This window comes from Megalobrama amblycephala, linkage group LG1 (genome assembly GCF_018812025.1).
Source record: "Megalobrama amblycephala isolate DHTTF-2021 linkage group LG1, ASM1881202v1, whole genome shotgun sequence".
Taxonomy (NCBI): domain Eukaryota; kingdom Metazoa; phylum Chordata; class Actinopteri; order Cypriniformes; family Xenocyprididae; genus Megalobrama; species Megalobrama amblycephala.
In genome coordinates, this window is record NC_063044.1 from 21,764,415 (window position 1) to 21,785,295 (window position 20,881).

Consider the following 20,881-nt stretch of genomic DNA (forward strand, 5'->3'; position numbering starts at 1 on the left):
TACTGTTGTTGTCTCTCTGCATCTGACTACTGCTTCCAACTTGAAAAGCAAAGCAGCAATGTGTGTATGTTTCGGCAAGTCCCGCCATACATGTCCAGTGACCAGAAGATAGAGCCCCCGATGAGTGTATGATGGCCCAGGGCTTGAGTGGTGTGTCAATCAGGCGTTGTGAGTGCAAGACCTGTAGATGGGCGAGTCATTGACAAGGTTATTAAGTGTAAAAAAAAACATACTGGAGATATAATTCATTTAAAATGTTTATTGTGTTAACAATTAGATTATTAAAAAACACAATTTGTCACAAAAAAAAAAGTCATCAGTTTACCAAAATTTCGATAACTTCATACAGTGGACTACCAGTAAAACTGATAAATATTTGGAACCAAAAATGATTCAGACACTTTGACCTGAGGTTTTGATTTAAGTGTTATCTGACATCAAGATTAATTTCTTCTGACACAGTTTAACTCTGAGATCTTGTCATATTTTATTACCATTTGTTTTAACTATAGTGAATAATCTGTAATAATGAATGAAATGTTCAAGGTGTCTGAATAAATTTTGGTTTGACTGTAGTTGATAATATTTAGCGATAGAGACTTGAACATATAAGGTCACAGTCATTTTTAAAAAGTAATCTATTGATTCTACAGCTTATTTTTATTACATATGATCTGTAAAAATATTCATTTAAACTGAATGCTTTTCAACTAAAATTGCTTGTGTGTGATGGAGTAATAATAAAATAGATCATCACAAATGAAATATTTGTATTGGCCTTTGGACGGTTAAACCGAATGACATTTTGGCACTTCAAAATCTTTAAAATACCTTTATTTGTAGCAAAATATAATTAAACCCTTTTGGATTTAATAAAAGAGATCTAGTTCCTTACATTCTGTGGATGTCATACCTTTGTTTTTATTATTATTAAGGCCTTTGGACAAAAAACAAAACAAAAAAAAGACCGTTCACATCATTGAACCAGACAACAAAGAGGTAGATGGAGAATAATAAATATTATACTATAATAAAATACACTTAAATTCAACATACATTTCTTTTTCTGGACTGAAGCTGGTGGTGGAAACACTAATAACGTCCCTGAGGCCCACTGGGAACATTGTGCTGATCTGCTGTGCCTTCTTTATTGTCTTTGGCATTCTTGGAGTTCAGGTAATTGCCTCAACCACTACACAATACATGCTTTTCAACAAAAATATGAGGGTTTTTTTAGATAACACAGCATCGATATTATCTATCACAGCTCTTCAAAGGACAGTTTTACCATTGTGAAGGGGGTGACACCAAAACATCACCAATATGGACGAATGTAAAAATGAAGGTTACAAATGGATTCGGAGAAAGTACAACTTTGACAACTTGGGACAGGTAACTGTTATTCACTAGACATTATTCATTGGTTTGGACACATTGAATCATAATAAAGTGATTGGCTGAGTGAGGTCATGTTGCCTTTTCATTTTTATAGGACCTTCAGAAAACATTTTCTGCTGTAATTTGTTTGAAATGATTCCCAGACTGTCATTATGAGTCCTGTTACTGCACTGAATAAATGATGGTTTTGCCGTTTACTGTTTCTCTTCTGCAGGCTCTCATGTCTCTGTTTGTGCTTTCCTGTAGGGACGGATGGGTCAAGGAGAAGAGGCAGAAACTGCTGGAGAAAAAGTGCAGGAGTAAGGAGAATTGCGGGTCTGGTTGTTAGTCTATTTTTCTGAGCACTGCCTGCTTCCAGAGCCTGAGAGAGAAAGCTAGAGAAATTTTTTTTTTATTATTATTTTTAAAAACAAGCAATCATAAGGCTGAGTACATTAAAAAAATGTGCACATTTTGGCAAAGATCTGATGTCAGCCTTGGATTGTGATGGACTGCAGCATGTTCCTGCATGAGATGCCCACAACACCAAATTCTGCATGACAAGCCAACAGGGGAAGTTTGCACAGTACATATGGGGTCAGCATCAAGGCCAAAGCAGCAGAGCGTCCTGCTATGAATATATAATAGAAGACAGTTTTATTTTAAATAGAAGATTGTACTAGTACTAGGATTGTTTACTTAACGTGTTAATTTAGTGTTCATTTTCCTTCCATCAGAGCAAATCAAGATTGTAATGCCAAGTAGGGTGTAGAGTCAGCGCACCTCACTAAACCAAACTTACTGAGAACAAAGTGAGCAAGAAGCCATTCGCACATCCGTGCATGCAAAAGCGGTTTTCAAGGTTTACGACTTTGGAACTTGAAAAGATGCTTTTAATACTGTAGAAGCATTGCACAATATGCAGCATAATGGCCAAAGATGTCAGGCTGTATGTATACTTGTATGTGAACGGCCACCAGGTCTACACTAATGTTCGTAAGTTTGGGGTCAGCAACATTTTTCAAAAGAAGTCTTTTAGGCCCACCAAGGCTGCATTTATTTGATCAAAAACAGTAAAAACAATAATACTGTGAAATATTATTACACTTTGAAATAACTGTTCAACTGATATTTATTCTAGAGCACTGAACTCAAACATATGTAAAATGACATCAAGGAAAGTTACATCATATTATCCAGTTGAGAGATCCAAAACGGTTAGTTGGTTATGGTCTGTCTGTCTGTCTGTCTTTATCAGTTTGGCACACTGAGGGCACTATTAGTGTTGTCTGGTCCACTTCTGTGAGCATTAAGGACTCTGAGAAAGCAGGCCATGATTTTACATGACTAAACCAATAAATGTGTAGAAGTGTTTTCTTGTTTAAGCACCATACCTGCCAGGGCAAAGCTTCCTGATAAATGATCTTTAGCATAAAAGCTGACAGTTTTATCTAGGTTTGTCACACTTGGCTCCTCTAGCCTTTACTGCAGTCAGGGGATTAATCGTGTATGTGAGTCCATAGCAGTTGAGTTTTATTTCTCTAGATCTATTCAAAGCCCATCAATGCATTAATCTGGGATAGATTGAAGGTCATCTCACAAAACAGTCCTCACAACACAGTGAGTTTAGAAGGACAGGATAGAAAAGAAGGCAAATATTTGAATACATGGTGTTTCTTCAACTTTGGCCATGTGGACATTAAGAAAATAGTTTTGTAGAACACATTTGTCATAAATCGCAAGAGAATTGTGTTTTTTATCAAGCATTAAAGATGTCCACCGCATCTGAATTACGTATTGTGTTAGCATTCTTTGATGGAAATTACATTTTTAACATTTTTTTTATTAAAATGGCATACTCATTTGAGTTAGCTAATTAAATGGCTAGCATTTTATGCATCCTAAACACAATGAAATGACATTTTCACACTTTCGCATAATTTGACACAATTTTAATGGAAAAATATTATGCTTACAAGTGAGATTTAGCTCAATGTTTCACTCAACTATACACTCAGTATTATTTCATCATTATTTAATGAATAATCATTTCCATACAATAAATCTTGCAATTGTTCATTTCACATTAAATGTTTTGTTTAGATGATCATATTTGTGATATAAATAACATCAAACCCCTGGGACACAAAGGTTCCTGAAGTTGAAGAAACATCCCTATATACAACATATCCAAATAACATCTGTATCTGTCCATTATCCAGACTCACATGGAATCTGCTTCCACAGAAAGCTCAGTGGATTGCCTCAAAATTGGAATATCAAAGTTGTACCACTCTTGAGCTCATTTATAAAATATTTAGGCTAATAAAGCGTCATTAAGAGTACAGTAAGTTCAACTCATTTTATATTCTGCGGAATACAGCAGATTTTCCCCAAATTCAGAGCAGAAAATGTGGGAAATATCCACAGATTCCATCTGGGCCTGCCATTATCCCATCATATTGAAAAACAAGCTGTTTCTGTGTGCAACTCTAAAAGACTTTCAAGGTGGTCATGAGAGTCGTGTTTGCTAGGAGAGATGCTCCATGTAATGGTAATGCTCTACCTGCATGTTGAACTCTATCAGATATTCAGTAGCTCAATGGCTTCTCTCTTGGCATATGATATTTACCTGTAAACATGCTTTTATGGCAGACTCAGAAAGATGGATTCAAACTCAAATCAATTTTGTGGTTGCTGTCATGTCCAATATATCACACACAGTTCAACTAATCGATAAACAATCACCTCTAAGCTCTCCTTGGTAAACACTCAATATGTCCCCATCACCTGAGCTACTCCTTTCATATGTTCTCCCACACACTGCCATGTTTACAACGGCATGTTCACCAAAGCAGCATGCTTGAAATCCACAAAGGCACAAGTGCTGCATGAGAGGACTGTTAACGGATAGTATCGCAATAATAGCATAGTGATGGCAAGATAAAGTACTGGTCCTCTCTGCAGCAGTCGTCCCCTTATACCCAGTGCCTTTTGCCTCGGCATCAGTGATTTGGTTTATCTGCATTTACCCTGCACTGACTCTTCTGTGCTGTCTGTCTGATTGTATCAACAGAGGCCCAGCAGAGACTGTACTATGCAGATTACTCTCCAGCCCGGCTCTACATCCACACACTGTGTACCAACAGCTACCTGGACCTCTTCATTACTGGCATCATCTGCATCAATGTAGTCACTATGTCAATTGAGCATTTCAATCAGCCACTGGTGAGTCGGTGAACTACCATTGCATGAAGTTGCATTTTATCATTGAAACCAAAAGTAACTTATTTTTGTGAAATGTTCTGCTTGGAAAGCATTTGTGCTCTTTCATTAAAATAAATGGCACCTATTTCTATATAAACGCAAAGGCATTTGTGCATTATTAAATGTGTTTTAAGTGTCCATATGCTGCTTTACTATAAATTGTACTACATTAAAACTGGTGAAATAATTTCTCCTATCTTCCACAGTACCTCGAAGAGGCATTGAAATACTCTAACTATGTCTTTACCGTCATCTTCATAATTGAGGCTTTGCTCAAACTTGTCGCATTTGGTTTTCGGAGATTCTTCAAAGACAGGTATTGTTGCCTAAATGACTCTAATGTGAACAGAATATAATGTGAATACCCTCTACATAAGTTTAACAATGGATGCATGAATGCAAATCTGTATTGTACTAAAGAAGTTTCTGGAAGTTAAATCAGTATTCTGAAGGGCTTATTAGGGTGCACCTCAGATGGTATACTTACTACATACATACTTGCTGTAAGTTGTAAGTGCTTAACCCGATAAAGTTAATTAAAGACTCTATCAGCTTCGTGAGATCATGATCCCTGTTGTTTATCAATAATCCCACATTAGCACATGTACAGGTGCAATCAACCATATGTTGTTGTATTTGCAATATGCTTATAAATCTGTGTGGTTTGTTTGCTCAGCTTGCTTAATGTTCAGACACCGATTAGCTAAATTACACTCTTTGCTGGATGTAGTATTTTAATTGTATGATGCTTTAATGTGCTGGCAGATGGATCCAGCTGGATCTAGCCATAGTCCTGCTCTCTATCATGGGCATCACACTGGAGGAGATCAAGATGAATGCAGCGCTGCCAATCAACCCCACCATCATCCGCATTATGAGGGTGCTGAGAATAGCTAGAGGTACTGCAGGTTTTTTTAAGCTTCTTATATTTTTTCCCCCCAAACCATACAAAATGTATTAGTGTAGTCCATTACAAATGGATGTGTTTTTGGATATGGGTTTCTCTGTGCTCTTGCCCAACAGTACTGAAGCTTTTGAAGATGGCTACAGGCATGAGAGCCCTGCTTTACACAGTAATGTAAGCTTTACCACAGGTACCTAATGTTGTGTGTTTTTATATTCATTCATTCATTAATTTATTTGTTTATTCATCAATTAATTCATTAATATAAATGTGTTATTTTTATAAAAATATTTTACAGTACTTTTTCTTTTCTTTTTTGCTTTTATGATATTATTTAACATGGCCAGATATGAGGGGTCATTTTTTGTCCAAAAGCCATAATAATATTAAAAAACAAAGATATGACATCCAAAGTGTGTAAGGTAGTACAACTAGTCTTTTATTGAATCCAAAAGGTTTGAATTATATTTTGTTACATATAAAGGTATTTTAAAGTTTTTGAAGTGCATACGGTTTAACCATCCAAAGGCCAATACAGTCATTTCATTTGTGATTAAAATATCTTAAAATGTGATAAATGTATATATTTTTTATTCTGGCATGTTTTTATAACATATCAACATAGTGCAACATGGTATTAAAATGATGTGTAGAAGTCGTTGCTTTGTTATGAGAAAGAATGTCCAGAAAAATGTATTTCATTGATGTCATTCGGAGCAACCAATATAAAGGGAACATTTTGGATCAAGTTATGCGGTCAATATCATGTGACAGGACGTGACATCATTCTGTCACCTGCAAAGGACCACATGATTGTGAAGCAAAGTAACTAACTCTCTCTTAACTAATAGAAAAATTCATGTTTTCACTTGCTCATACACATGTATGGTCACATCAGGTCATTTGGTTCAACCGCTATAAAGCATGGAAAATGTTGCACTAAATATAAAAGGTTTGATTGTCCTTTTGCTTGCTAGCTAGATATCAGTCTTTTAGCATTGTCTGAAAATATCGTCATCCGGTTTAACCAAAAGTGTCGTTCGGTAAAACCAAATTTTTTTGTTAAAGGGGCTCTATGTAAGATTTTTACTTTAATAAAGCACAAAAATACCCTAATATGTTTGCAGATATTTAGAAAACATGCTAAGTTCACCTACTTGTTTCTCAGAAAAACAATGCTACAGCCAGATATTCTACTTTGAAAATGTGCGTTCCGTGTCGGAATGTCTGTTTTTGTTTTGGTCTGTGCGAAACCTCGTGCTGCAGTTTATCCAATAGTATTTCAACATCACAGGTTGCCAGTTGGCGGAAAACACTGCGTATTGCGCCCATGGAGACCAGCAAACAAACTGGGTCAGAGAATCAGGCAATAACGTCAGCTGTGCGTTATCGCTCTCTTCTCTGTCACGGTGAAGTGACACACACCCGCGCGGGAGCCTTCTCTTTCTCTTTCTCTCTCTCTCTCTCTCTCTCTCTCTCTCTCTCTCTCTCTCTCTCTCGTCTCCGGTTAACACTCTGAGGTCTAAAAACGCGCCGGCGCGTTTTGCAGGTTTTTTTTCACATTGCAGCAAAACAGACTTAAAATACTCCGTCATTTTTTGTCATAGAAACATAAGTAATACATCAATTGAAACTATAGAATATCTCCTTTTATTTGTATACACTCAGAGTAAAACAAAATGTTGTGCTTTTTGTAAAATAAAGAAAACTAACATGATGCGTGATCTCTCATCTCCCTCTGAACGAAGTCCAATCTGATAGTTCTCAGAAAATGAAGTGTAACTTAGTGAATACTAATCACAAAAAATTCATACTTATGTCTAACAAAACATTGAAATGTCAGGTTTTAAATCGTGCAAGTCAAATCGAAAACAAACATTCTGTGTTTATGTAATCTGTATGAAAAGAGAGCCATGTCAGAAGTCCGTGATTCAGCTCATTACCCACTAATGCGGCCACACCCACGGAGCCAGCGCTATTCACAGGCAAATTCAGAGACAACACATGCATTCATCATCTCAATCGTGTATTTATTGCCTTGAAAATTGTTTATCTGGATGAAAAAGCATGGTTAGCGATCTCTGGAAGACATTCAGTAAATTCCTGTTTGTTTTCTTCTATTGATAAGTTTTAAGTGAGTTTTTGTTTCTTTAGCGCCCTCCGGCTGTAGTATGAATTGGTAAACACCATTCATGGAATATCGTCTTCTTCTTAGGTGAATTTGTGGACTAAAATGCACAGAGCGCCCTCCGGCTGCAGTATGAATTGCAAACACCAGCGCTCATAGAGATAACAATGAATATTAAATAAAAAATAACTCCTCTGTATAGAAAATTGACATAAACATATGAGAATCCTATATTTCTCCAAATGTGCATGCTTTAAACTAAAAGCCTATATTCAGACTCTTTGCATCACAGAAATACATTATATTTTAAAGTATAATATAAAACCATTATTTTATATTGTAATAAAATTTTTCTGTATGTTTCATATACCATGATGAGCTTGAGACATCACAGAAGTTTTTTTTCCACAGCCTACCTGACTGAAATGCCTCATTAATATGCAAGTCTTTTCAGGTCATTACTATTCAATTCTTTTGTCTTCACAGGTGAGAATGAGCCATTATTCATGGAGATTCACGCCTCCTCGCATACCGTGTTTCTTGGCAAAAAGTGTCTTACAAAAACTAAATCAGTATATTGTTATAAATGAAAGAGTAGTCAGCATAATTTTTACATAATTTTGAAGCAAAAACTCTAGTCTACAACCTTCAATACCCAAAAGTCTTGTGAACACAGATTTAATATACTTTTATTGGCCTTATATCAGTGACTTAAGTTTTTTGTTTTTTCAGTAACCACGCATAAACGTTATTCCTTCAAAAACACAAACATATACACACATGTTCCTCACATATTATGGTAGCCTAGTTTGTGCTGAATACAGTGTAATGACACTTGTGTCATTAATATGTTTATGAACAACTGAAAAAGCACAAATGTCAGGCATGTCAAAACTTCTCCAGGCCCCAAATCAGCCTCAGACTCCAGAGGGTTAAGTAGTGTTTGTATTGCGCATAAATTTTACTTTCTTAGTGGAGCGAACGCTCAGTCTCAAACAGAGACAGAAATCAAACAGAGTCACAAGTACCAAAAATAAGCGCCTTCCTGCGCTTAAACTGTCAAATACATACAAAAGTATGTCAAAACCAGCGGCACAGGCAATCTTGGTGAGTATACAGATAAACACAGTCAGTTTTGAATTGTTAAATAGCTAAGAAAGTGAACCCATGTCGTGTGTAACAGTATTGGGTCCGTTGAACACCGTTCATAAACTCTTAAAGGGACAGCAGTCCAATATTCCTGCTGCTGTCTGTCATGTTAATCAAAGAACAAAAGACAAAGAAAATTACTTTCTGCTCTTGACTGAATACGTTTTATAACTTTAATGGTAAGAATTATTTGCAATAAAGACTACAGAAATTAAGGTAACCAATCCAAAATAACACAATGTGTTATTTTACATTTTATTACTTTAATTTCTGCAGTATTTCTTACCTGAATAAAAAGGAAACCCGAAAAACTTAGTTTCATAGCTCTCTTGATTCTATTGCATTTATTTGAGCTGTTTATATTGTATTACTGACTTTTACTTTTTTTTTAATGAAAATAAAACTCTGCATTGAAGAAAAGAAGGAAGGAAATCGGAATCGGCTAAGAAAATTACAATCAAAGAACAAAAGACAAAGAAAATCACTTTCTGCTCTTGACTGAATACGTTTTATAACTTTAATGGTAAGAATTATTTGCAATAAAGACTACAGAAATTAACCCTCAGGGGTCTGAGAATTTTTGGACCCTGGAGAAATTTTGACATGCCCTGACATTTGTGCTTTTTTCAGTTGTTCATAAACATATTAATGGAAAAAGTGTCATTACACTGTATTCAGCACAAACTAGGCTACCATAATATGTGAGGAACATGTATGTACATGTTTGTGTTTTTTAAGGAATAACGTTTATGCGTGGTTATTGAAAAAACAAAAAACTTAAGTCACTGAAATAAAGCCAAAAAATATATATTAAATCTTTGTTCACAAGACTTCTGGGTATTTGAGGTTGTAGACTAGAGTTTTTGCTTCAAAATGAGGTCAAAATTATGCTGCCTGCTTGTTCATATAAACAATAGAGAGATTTAAATTTTCTAAAACATCTTTGGTCAAGAAACACAGTATGCGTGGAGGCGTGAATCATCATGAATAATGGGTGATTCTCACCTGAGAAGACAAAAGAATCGCATAAAGAGCTCTAATGAGCTGCATAAATAATGAGGCCTTTCAGTCAGGTAGGCTGTGAAAAAACCCTCTGTTGATCATGTCTCAAATCTCATCATGGTGTAAATCAAACATACAGAAAAAACAGCAATACTGTGAAATATTATTACAATTTAAAATAATGGTATTCTATTATATTGTTTTAAAATATAATGTATTTCTGTGATGCAAAGTGTCTGAACAGTTATGTTTGCACATTTGGAGAAATATTGATGGATTCTCATATGTTTGTCAATTTTCTATACAGAAGAGTAATATTTATTCAGGATTTATTGTCATCACTATGAGCGCTTGTAGCCTGGATGCCAGCCGAACTTAGCCCCGCCCACAACATTTTTAGGTCGGGAAGTTCGGTCTGGACTCGATCCGTAGAGGAGTAATTATGCCCGAACAGAAACTGTTCACATTCACATTGTCCAATCACATTGTCAGGGCGATGATTGACAGATTATCACCAGAAACGTAATCAGCCACGTCATCAAAGAGCGCTTGGGTTGAATTAGTTTACAACAGTGATGGCTGTTGTTGAAGAACTGAGATGTGTAGATTCCGCCATCGCGTCCGTTATAAAGGATATCGACAGCATTAATTTAAAAAGAGGAACAGAGGACCACGATCAAGGCATTTGTCGATGGAAAAGATGTCTTTGCCGTCCTTCCTGTGGGATTCGGCAAAAGTTTGATTTATCAGATGGCCCCGATGGTCGCTAAGAAGATGGGGTGCAAAAAATACTCCGTGTATACTTAATTTTTTTTTACAACACCAGCAAAGATTGTTTACGCTCATCTTCTACTAGTTCCAGCATGTGTGCAGTTGAGTTTTGTTGACAACTATGCGTCGCTCAACATACGTCACTTACTCTGTAGCTCTGATTGGTTGTAGGTCTATCCAATTGAGGTCTTTCCTGGATCGGTTGAAATACGCCCCCATAATCAAAGCCCAATGGAGCAGTATCAGACTCATATTCTGACTAGAATTGAGTATGACCACATCAGGTTATGAGCGCTGGATACTGTGTTTTCAATTCATACTTGCAGCCGGAGGGCGCTCTGCCCCTTTTGTCCACAAATTCCTGCTAAAGAAGAATAGGCAATCCAGGAACTAACCGAACTAACAGAGGCCAGAGATCGCTAACTATGGCTATTCAAAACACTTTTCAAGACAATAAATACACGATTGAGATGATGTATGCATGTATTGACTCTGAATTTGCATCTGAATAGCGCTGGCTCCGTGGGTGTGGCCGCATTAGCGGATAATGAGCTGAATCAAGGACTTCTGACATGGCTCTCTTTTCATACAGATTACATAAACAGAGAATATTTGTTTTCAATTTGACTTACACGATTTAAAACCTGACATTTCAACGTTTTTTTAGACATAAGTCTAATTTTTTTGTGATTAGTATTCACTAAGTTACAGTTAATTTTCTGAGAACTATCAGATTGGACTTCCTTCAGAGGGAGACGAGAGATCACACATCATGTTAGTTTTCTTTATTTTACAAAAAGCACAACATTTTGTTGTTACTCTGAGTGTACACAAATAAAAGAAGATATTCCACAGATTAAAATGGTGTATAACTCTTAATTGTATGTGCAATATTGACAGAGTATTTTGAGTCTCTTTCACACTGGTTAGAAAAAAAACGCTGTGATCACGCCGGCGTGACCGCCGACCCGAGGGATTTAAGGTAACCAATGCAAAATAACACAATGTGTTCTGTAGTACTTCTTACCTGAATAAAAACCCAGTTAACCTGAAAAACTTAATTTCATAGCTCTCTTTATTCTATTGCATTTATTTGAGTGGTTTCTATTTTATTACTGACTTTTACTTTTTTTTAATGAAAATAAAACTGCATTGAAGAAAAGAAAGAAGGAAATCGGAATCGGCCAAGAAAATTGCAATCGGTGCATCTCTACTAAAAAGCCTCTGCATCCATCTAAATATCTCTATGAACAACAGCATATCAAAACAGATAAATCAACTCATCAGCTTACAGTGTTTAAGTCTCCTCAGCTTTCATTGTCAATTGCACTCCCTATTGTTGCTGGCAACCATATGCTGTAAAAGCTGGCAACCCACATCTTTGAACGAGGGGGCGGGCCAAACAATATTTTGAATTTGGACTGCAGTACCTATTTTGAACACTGGGTGTCATTCCTACAGAGAGCCCCTTTAAAACAAATTACTTTTTTGGTGACAAATTTTGCCAATCTTGTAAAAAAAAAAAAAAAAAAAAAGACAAAAGCAGTGTTAATTGATTATTAAAAAAAACAATTAATTTTGAAGTTTTATTCAGTGTCAGCAATGAAATTATATCTCCATTATGTTTTTTTACACTTTTAAAAACCATATTCGTCAAAGACCCATATATATTGTAATTCAAATACATACAGTTTATATTAGAGACAAAATATTTTTGCAGTGCATACAGTATGCCATTGTGTGCATGTGTGTACGTTTGCTTTAGAGAGATGTAGATGTACTGCACAATTGCATTTGTTTGTGTCTTTGTGTGGATATGCAAGACATGGGGGAGGACAGAGAAAAAGTTGGAGATAAAGTATCTATAACACAATGCTACTCCCCATGATTGATTGTTTAATAACATACTGTGATAATCCGCTTTCTCTCTTTAGGTGGGAAATCTGGGCTTGCCGTTTATGCTCCTCTTCTTCATTTATGCGGCACTTGGCGTGGAGCTTTTTGGGAAACTAGGTCAGTGCTGCAATCCTGCTCACTGTTCATACTGAGCTCTCCATTTCACAGTTTTAGCGGCTTTGCTCTACCTTAGCTGCCACTCTCATTTTTAGGTCAGAAATGCTTCAATTTGGTCCCCATGGGCATGCTTCTCTCACAGTTTTAGAGCTCTTTTTAGTCTACAGTACTGTCATATTGGAAGAAGAACCTAAATTAGCGCTGTTGATCTTTGGAGCTTGCTCCTGCAATGGTAGCATATTTATGAGATAGCCTCTAGGCTTAAAGAGACATTTCTATGCTACTTATATCCCCATGAGAGGCCTCTGGAACACAAATGACAGGATTATGCTTTCTCTTAAAGGGCAAGCACTCTAATTACTTTCATTAGCCTTCAACTTTAAAATCATTGCTAATTATTGTGTCAGACGTGTCTTGGGGTAACGGTTCATTTTCTACTTTAATGATAATACCGAGGACTCTGTCAGGTTATCTTCACTTTTAGCAACACATTCAGTGATAATCTGGGAGTCTAGCTGTGCTTTTTGTGTACAATATGTTTAAAAGTACTTGACGCTTGTTAAACTTTTGACTACCAATATTTTCATCTAGAATGCACTGACGACAACCCATGTGAAGGATTGAGTCGACATGCTACGTTTGAGAACTTTGGAATGGCCTTTGTAACGTTATTCAGAGTATGGACGGGCGACAACTGGAATGGCATAATGAAGGTACTATAACGCAGAAGAGTTTTTCATTGTTCTTCTGTAACTGTATTGAGAAGTGCAGGTTTAGTCATTAACATGTTGCACATGTGCAGGTCACGATCAAGCAGAAGATAAGAACTGCGTCCCCTATCTGCCTCTGGTCTCCCCCATCTACTTCGTCACCTTTGTGCTGATGGCTCAGTTTGTGCTGGTTAACGTGGTGGTGGCTATATTGATGCAACACTTGCAGAAAAGCAATGAGGAGGCTAAAGAAGATGCAGAAATGGACGCTGAGATTATAATGGAGATGATAATGACTCGGCATCTCAGCAACATCTCAGTAGGCAGTTGTTCAGAGTCTGAAGGCAGGGCAACTTATGTTGGACCACGCCCAAATTCACCCAGATAGGTATACATGCCCTGGTTAGCCTGAATTACTTGTGAATAAACATGTATTTATAGCAGAGATGTTCACGGGTCTTTTATCTGGAGTCCGAGTCAAGTCTGAAGTCTTTATCACTCGAGTCTGAGTAAGGTGACCACCCGTCCCGCTTTGCGTTGTACCGCACATCGCATATTGAGAAAATGTCCCGCATTTTCATCAGTCTGTTGGTTTTTAATTATAATATTAAGAAAACGTGCATGCATTATTTTGACTTTTTAAGAAAGCATTAAATTTATTATTTTTGCTGTGTAGTTTTTCACCTACCAGCGCTTCGACAGAAGTAACTTCCCAACAGCTGTTTTTTAAAATCCTATCCAATGGGTGAAAAGAAAGGAGTAAACACGGTCACTAGTAGGTTGTGACACCTGTCAATCCAAATGTGGAGCGGAGTTGGACTTGGTCAGAACTGTTTCAAAAAATTTCAAATAACCAGACTGAAATGTCCCCGTTTTACAGCTCGTTCAAACCAACCCACATATACATTGCAAAAAGACCGACGAGCATTCAGCAGCCTGCTGGAGCAATTGTGTAGTGATCATGTTCTCCAACAGGGGGCTGTGCAGCTATATTTGGTTGCGCGAGCGCCGCTACTTCCTGAGGAACGTAATCTGGATCCGGAACAGAGCAAAGCGCCATTATCGTCAAATATCAAAATAAACATCGTTATCAGTTTCAAGGTTAGTAACATACTAACTATTCATACTGTTTGTATGTTTTATAACAGGGCCTCAACAGGGTGCGAGATTGTTTTGCACAATTTTAAACGTCCACATAAGTTCCGTCACAACGCAGCAATTTCCACGCACACGTATTAACTATGTGGTGAAGGTACACTCATGAATAAATATAAAATAAAATAATATACGTACTTTGTGCTTAAAATGAGTCTAAAATGCAGAATAATATTTCAAAATAGTTAAAAGTTAAAACGGTTGTAATTACTGTATACAGCTAAAAACAGCTTGTGAAAATTAAAATATTAAATTCAATAATGTTACAAAATATTTGCTAAATGCTGTAAAATATTTGTCTTCTTATATTTTTGTTTTATTTTTGTAAAGTAATGTGCTTTTGTAAAGTCACACTAATGTTGACTGTCTTTATTCAACAGATTTCAAAACTGTTCGTAAAAGCAAAGATATTGTATCTCTTAATCCTATTCTCATTAATACAATTAAAGTCTGGTGTGATGTGCATAATTATTTAGGTCGGACAAATACTTTATCATGTTTTACCCCAATATGAGAAATGAGAGTTTTAAACCAGCTAGATCAGACTCAGGATTTAAACAATAGTATTGTAATAACTGGCAATTATTTAGTAAAGCGTGGGGCTGACCGGAGGTATACTACGCTAATATACTTGTACTATGCTAAATACTAGTTCACACACTCGTGTCCCATACACCGCATGACCATGAGTGTGTCTATAAGCAGAATAAAACAGCAGGTGGCAGTACAGTCTTTTCTCCTCTTTATTCTGAACACTGAATAGGAACTACACAGGCAAGGCCAGATCAGCAAGTCCCTCCTGTACACATCTCTCTTCATGACGGTGAGAGACACACTTTTCATAACCAGGTGGTAAATGAACTAAACCCCCCCAAACTAACTTGAACATAAACACACACAACTTTGCTAAAGCAAAACCCAACCATCTTGCTTAAATAATGCATAAATCAACTCAAAACAAACAAATACCCATAATGCAACCAGCTGCTGGTGTTGAATGCTGGGTCATTACAGTATGAAGAAAAATTGAGGACTTTTATATAGGAAATGACTTAATGTCCTTTCCAGAGATTGTGGCACAGTTTGATATTCCCAAAAAACATTTCTTTAAATTCCTTCAATTTAGGAGCCTTTCTTCCCACCAAGGTACAAATCTTACAAAACCCAGCAAGACTCCTCTTGAAATGTTACTATCGAAGTCACCCCAATCTAAAGGCTTAATATCAATGTGTTACACATTATTAGAGTCATACTCTAAAGAATCTTCAGAATCCAAATTGATCTCTTGGAGAGAAGATTTAAAAATGAACATTTCCTGAGATATATGGGAAACAATATGTATAAAAGCGCAAGCTCAAACTATTAACAGTAATCTTAAATTAATACGGTACAACTGGATTATGAGAACATATTTTACTCCAGTTAGGTTGAACAAAATTTGTCCGAACACTCCAGACACATGCATTAAATGTAAAATAAAACACTTGTGCACTGCATGTAGGGTTGTCCTATGGTGCAGGAGTTTTGGAAAGAGGTAGTCTCACTAATTTTTCAGATGGTATCTGTTAATCTTCCAATGAATCCAGAATTTTTTTGTTTTGGGAATTTTCCCAGAAAATATTGTACACTGTTGCAATATTCGTAAACTTATTGACATGTGTATACTTCAAGCAAAGCGTCTAATAGCTATGTATTGGAAAAAAGTGGAAAGGCCATCTGTTGTACAGTGGATTAATAAAATGTCTTTTTGTTTGTCAATGGAAAAGATTACATATATTTTAAAAGGTAAATTGTCCCTATTTGAGAATATTTGGAAACCCTTTATATCCTTTATCTCAAACTCAGATTTTAGTAATATAATGAGTGAGGTTTAAAGAGATAAAATATCTTGATTCTCGAACATATTTCCACCCACATTTTATTACTACTGAACCATTAGTCATTTAACCATTTACTGTTTTTCCTAAATTACTACTTTTTATATAATGATCTGCTTCTTGTATGACTATTTTCAACTCTGAACTGTCTGAACTGACCTGTACGTTTTTTTGTGTTATTTTTGTATAATTTTTTATTTATTTTTATTGTTGTTTAGTTTATTGTTATGTTAAAAGAGATTTAATGGTTTTATTGTATAATATTGGATTTCAGCTTTAATGTACTTTTTTTTTTTTAACAAAGCAGCTGATGTTGCCATAGAAACTAGTGGACTGACGAGTCGCTTTCACCCCAGAGTGGCGGAAATGCAGGGCTGCTGCTGGGCGCCGATGTTACTATGGAACTTTCTATTGAGTGTCGCTTCTTGTCAGTGTATATTCTTTGATCCCCATATGAAAAAAACCTGTATGTTTCATATACAGCAACCATATATATTCTTTACTCAAATCAGCCAGAATTTCCTTATGTGTTTCATATAAGTCCAATACATGTCATATACAAAATCAGACCGATAATGGCCACTTTCATACTAAAAAGCACACATAAAACTTATATGGGATTTAAGATTTCTGTAAATATTACAATATCTCTGCATATACAAATCATATATGATTTCAGTTAATTACTTGCACAAATTTACATTAGAAATACTTTTATTTCAACACAATCAACAAGACAATCAAATTATACTACACAAGAGTAATTTAAAATTACAACTTGATATCAAACTGAACTTTGTGAAGGCAAAACACACACACACACACACACACACACACACACTCTTCTCAAACAGCTTCCCAAGATTGTTTTAGCTTGTATCAACTGGATTGAAGTTTGTTTATTTGTAAAACACAACTTATTTATTTATTTATTTATTTATTTATTTATTCGCTCAAACTGACATTTGTATTTGCACATCACTTTCTGTTTGTTTGTGAGTCGAGTTTTCCTTTGCAAAGCAGATCGTGTTTGTTGGGAAAAAGCTGGATTTGTTTATTTTATTAAAGCCAAAAAATATATATATCAATGCAACTTTCATGAAGTAAAGTCATTAAAAACCTTCCTTCCGCCGGAAACAAAACAGTCCCTGTCCGTGAACAGCAACAGAAGTTACATTATTAGGCCATTAGATGGCGGCAAAGACTGTGTTTATGAGCGAGTCACTCAGTTCAAATACTTTTATACTGTCTTTAGATCAAGAGAAAATACTCAGCAATGATGTTGACTTATGAATTTGCACATGGTTTGTCTTAAAGCATATTAAAAACACCACATAGACATATAAACAACATTAAAAACTTAAGCTCTTCACACTAAGACAATCCAAACTAACTCAAACGAAAGCACTTGTTTCTTACTTGAACGAATGCTCTCTTACCAGAAAGTGTTTCAGGCCCTGTTGACGTCTTCAGGGTCTTGTCATTTTCATTAAAAAAAAAATTGTGATAATTAAAAGAAATTGTGGTTTAGTGTTTCATAGAAAAGATTTCACTATTAAAACCAAGAGATACATTTTCCTAAATCCCCATTTAAAGAAAAATGTGTGCAATTTTGAGGCTTGATTTGAGGAACAAAATAAGCGAATAAAACTATGGAAAGGAGGCTACCCTTTTATTTTAAGAGAATTATTTCCATTATATGGCTTTATTTATTGACACCATTTGAAAGTGAAGCTATGCTGGTCCAGGACCAGTTTATGAGCAGCACTTGACCAGCTCAAACCAGCTTCAAAACCTCCCTTAACCAGCAGATGCTGTTTGTTTCAACAGTGTCTGTCACATGATCACTTCAAAACAAACTCATGACTGAGATTGAGAGACAAAGCATTATTATCAAGCTCTGGTGAGAAATTGCACTGATTAATGAGCGTTTGAGATCGTTCCTCATTACTGTTCGACATATACAAGCTTTTAGCAAGTATGACTGCTTTCATATGTCAGATATTAGCATCTTTCCCACCGAAACTAATTTATGCACATGTTTTTATGTCATAAAATGATCTTTCTCAATGACACAGAAAATTTAAGCAGTTTTTTATATCTTACATTTTATATATATTTGGTTTGTGTGTTATTTATGGTTACAGTACAAACAAGACAGAATAAAAGCATGTTTGACAACAAAAAATGCTTTATTCATTATGATCTTAACCTGAAAAAGGCAGTACATGTTTGATTAAGTCATTTTCATTCATAGAAATGAGTGAATTTATTTGTGAGACAAAAAATTAAAAAAGCACATAAGTGTAGTGTTTATGGTGTAATTTACAGATGTACAATTTAAGATGGAAATTATTCATGTGACCCTTTAAAAAACAAATAACCAGGTGAGATATTAAAATATGAGTAATCTTATCATATTTTTGCTGTTACAACCAGGGTTCTAAATGAACTTTTTTGATCACCAGCCAATCAGAATTTCCACTAGCCAAATTTTTTTCCGGTGAAAATAAGAGAAATTATGAGTGCCACTGAATGCATTTGATCATTTTATTAACATTGCTGTATGCATTGTACTTTATATGTGTTTTTCATGCCAACAAAGTATGCACAGAAAGTACAAACATTTCATCTATCTATCATTTGAATCACATCATGGTCCTTTACTGCCTTAACTTTAAAATTATTAGTTCCCACCACGAAATTGCTCGTTTTGTTTTTTTTCTTTCGCGTACATGCAAAGGTGACCAGATTTCTGAAATGGAAACCTGGGACATTTCCTATTTGAGTGGTCAAAATATCATAATATTTGTTGTTAACTATTAATAAAAAAATGGGGACAATACATTTTTTTATGTTTTTGTTTTTTAATTGTTCACTGTAAACCCTAATAAGTTGAAACTACTCAAATGATTTGAGGAAAGTGATTCCCTCAGTTCAATTGAGTAATAGGGTAATTGACAACTCAGTTTAATTGAGTTGACCTAATGTGATCTTTTCATTTAATTAACTTAAATGTTTAAGTACAGATAACTTAAAAGGTAAATATGGGTTCCCTATATCGTTACATTAATAATTATTATTATTTATTATTAGGATTTTTGGTCTGGTTTTAATACAATTCGCCAAAAAACTATTACACTATTAACCAGGCCTAACTAAAAAAAGTATTACAATATTTTGTAAAATCACATTACAAAATTAAAACAACATAAATAACATTTATTTTAACATTTATTATTGAATTTAATATTTTTATTTTCATGAGCTGTTTATAGGCTACTGTACAGAAATTACAACTTTTTAAACGTTTAACTATTATTTTGCATTTTAGACTCTGAGTAAGTTGCAAGTGTATTATTTTATTATAATTGTTTCATTTATTCATATCTGAGTGTACCTTCACCTCGTGATACAGTTAAGACGTATGTGGAAATTGCTGCTTTGTGACTGAGGACGTTTAAATTGTCCAAAACAATCCCGCGCCCTGTTGAGGCCCTGTTATAAAACACATAACCGTATGACTTTAATTTAACATGAATAGTTAGTATGTTACTACCTTAAAAGTTGAAACCAGTAACGATTTTGATAACTGATGATAATGGCGCTCTGCTCTGGTCTTCTTCACGAAGTGGTGGCGGCGCGCGACCAAGTGTAGCAGTGACAGTGTAGCTGCACAGCCCCCTCTGTTGGTGAATATAATCACTACACCATTGCTCTGATAATAACCAACAGGCTGCTGTGTGTTGGTCGGGCTTTTTTTCAATGTATTAGCGTGTTATTTTGAACGAGCTATAAAATGGAGACATTTCCGAGAACAGCTCCAGTCAGGGGACGGAGCACCAAAAACCGAGACTGTCCCCAGAAAACGGGGACATCTGGTGACCCTAGTACATGCGGCAATCCTGACAAAACATGACGACATTTTCGTGATCAAACACAAGCCATTCACGACCCGTCAGCCATTTGGCATTCAATTTTCTTTTCTTTGTTTCTCTGTCGATATCCTCATCCCCTCCCCAGAAATCTGTCCCAACCACTGCCGCATTTAGTTTAATCTTAACTTTTTCCTTTATAAACTAACTCCCTCCTCCTCTGGCTCTGTTCGTTCTTCTTCCTTGTGTTTTCAGATGGACGATCCGTTCGTTTCCATGGTTTCTCGTGCTGGTTTCACTGCAAACAGCGCGCAGCCAATGGGCGTCTGAAACGTCATCGCGTAGCATTACGGCACAGTGTTCATGGGAAATGTAGGAAGTGCTGCCAGGGGGATAAATGACCGAGAACAGAGCCTCATGCATCACCAGCCAAACTGATTAGTAAGTTTTTATTAACACCGGCCAAAATTAATTTTAACCCGCATTTGGGGGGTCGGCGGGTGTTAAAGGCAGGATAGGTAAAAAATGAATAAAAAACTTTTTTTTCAAAATTTGTTTAAACTTTATTTATATATCAATACATATTTAAAATGTAAGTACTCTGAAAAAGAAAGTATAAAAATCGAGTGTCTGTAGACCTCTCACGACTGTTT

At 35.7% G+C, this 20,881-nt stretch overlaps 2 protein-coding genes and 1 pseudogene across 3 annotated transcripts in view; 2 read left to right on the forward strand and 1 right to left on the reverse strand.

The window, feature by feature from the left end:
• The window catches only part of LOC125244061 (stonustoxin subunit alpha-like), a 1,172,099-nt gene that overhangs the window by 925,210 nt on the left and 226,008 nt on the right, over positions 1 to 20,881 (reverse strand). The window lies entirely within an intron of this gene.
• On the forward strand, positions 477 to 13,189 carry LOC125244941 (annotated as a pseudogene).
• Positions 12,210 to 13,721, forward strand: LOC125245123 (voltage-dependent T-type calcium channel subunit alpha-1H-like). Its single transcript, XM_048155594.1, has 3 exons — positions 12,210 to 12,611; positions 13,203 to 13,324; positions 13,414 to 13,721. The coding sequence occupies exons 2-3, from the start codon at positions 13,291 to 13,293 to the stop codon at positions 13,707 to 13,709; spliced, it is 330 nt and encodes a 109-aa protein (XP_048011551.1). The 5' UTR covers positions 12,210 to 12,611; positions 13,203 to 13,290; the 3' UTR covers positions 13,710 to 13,721.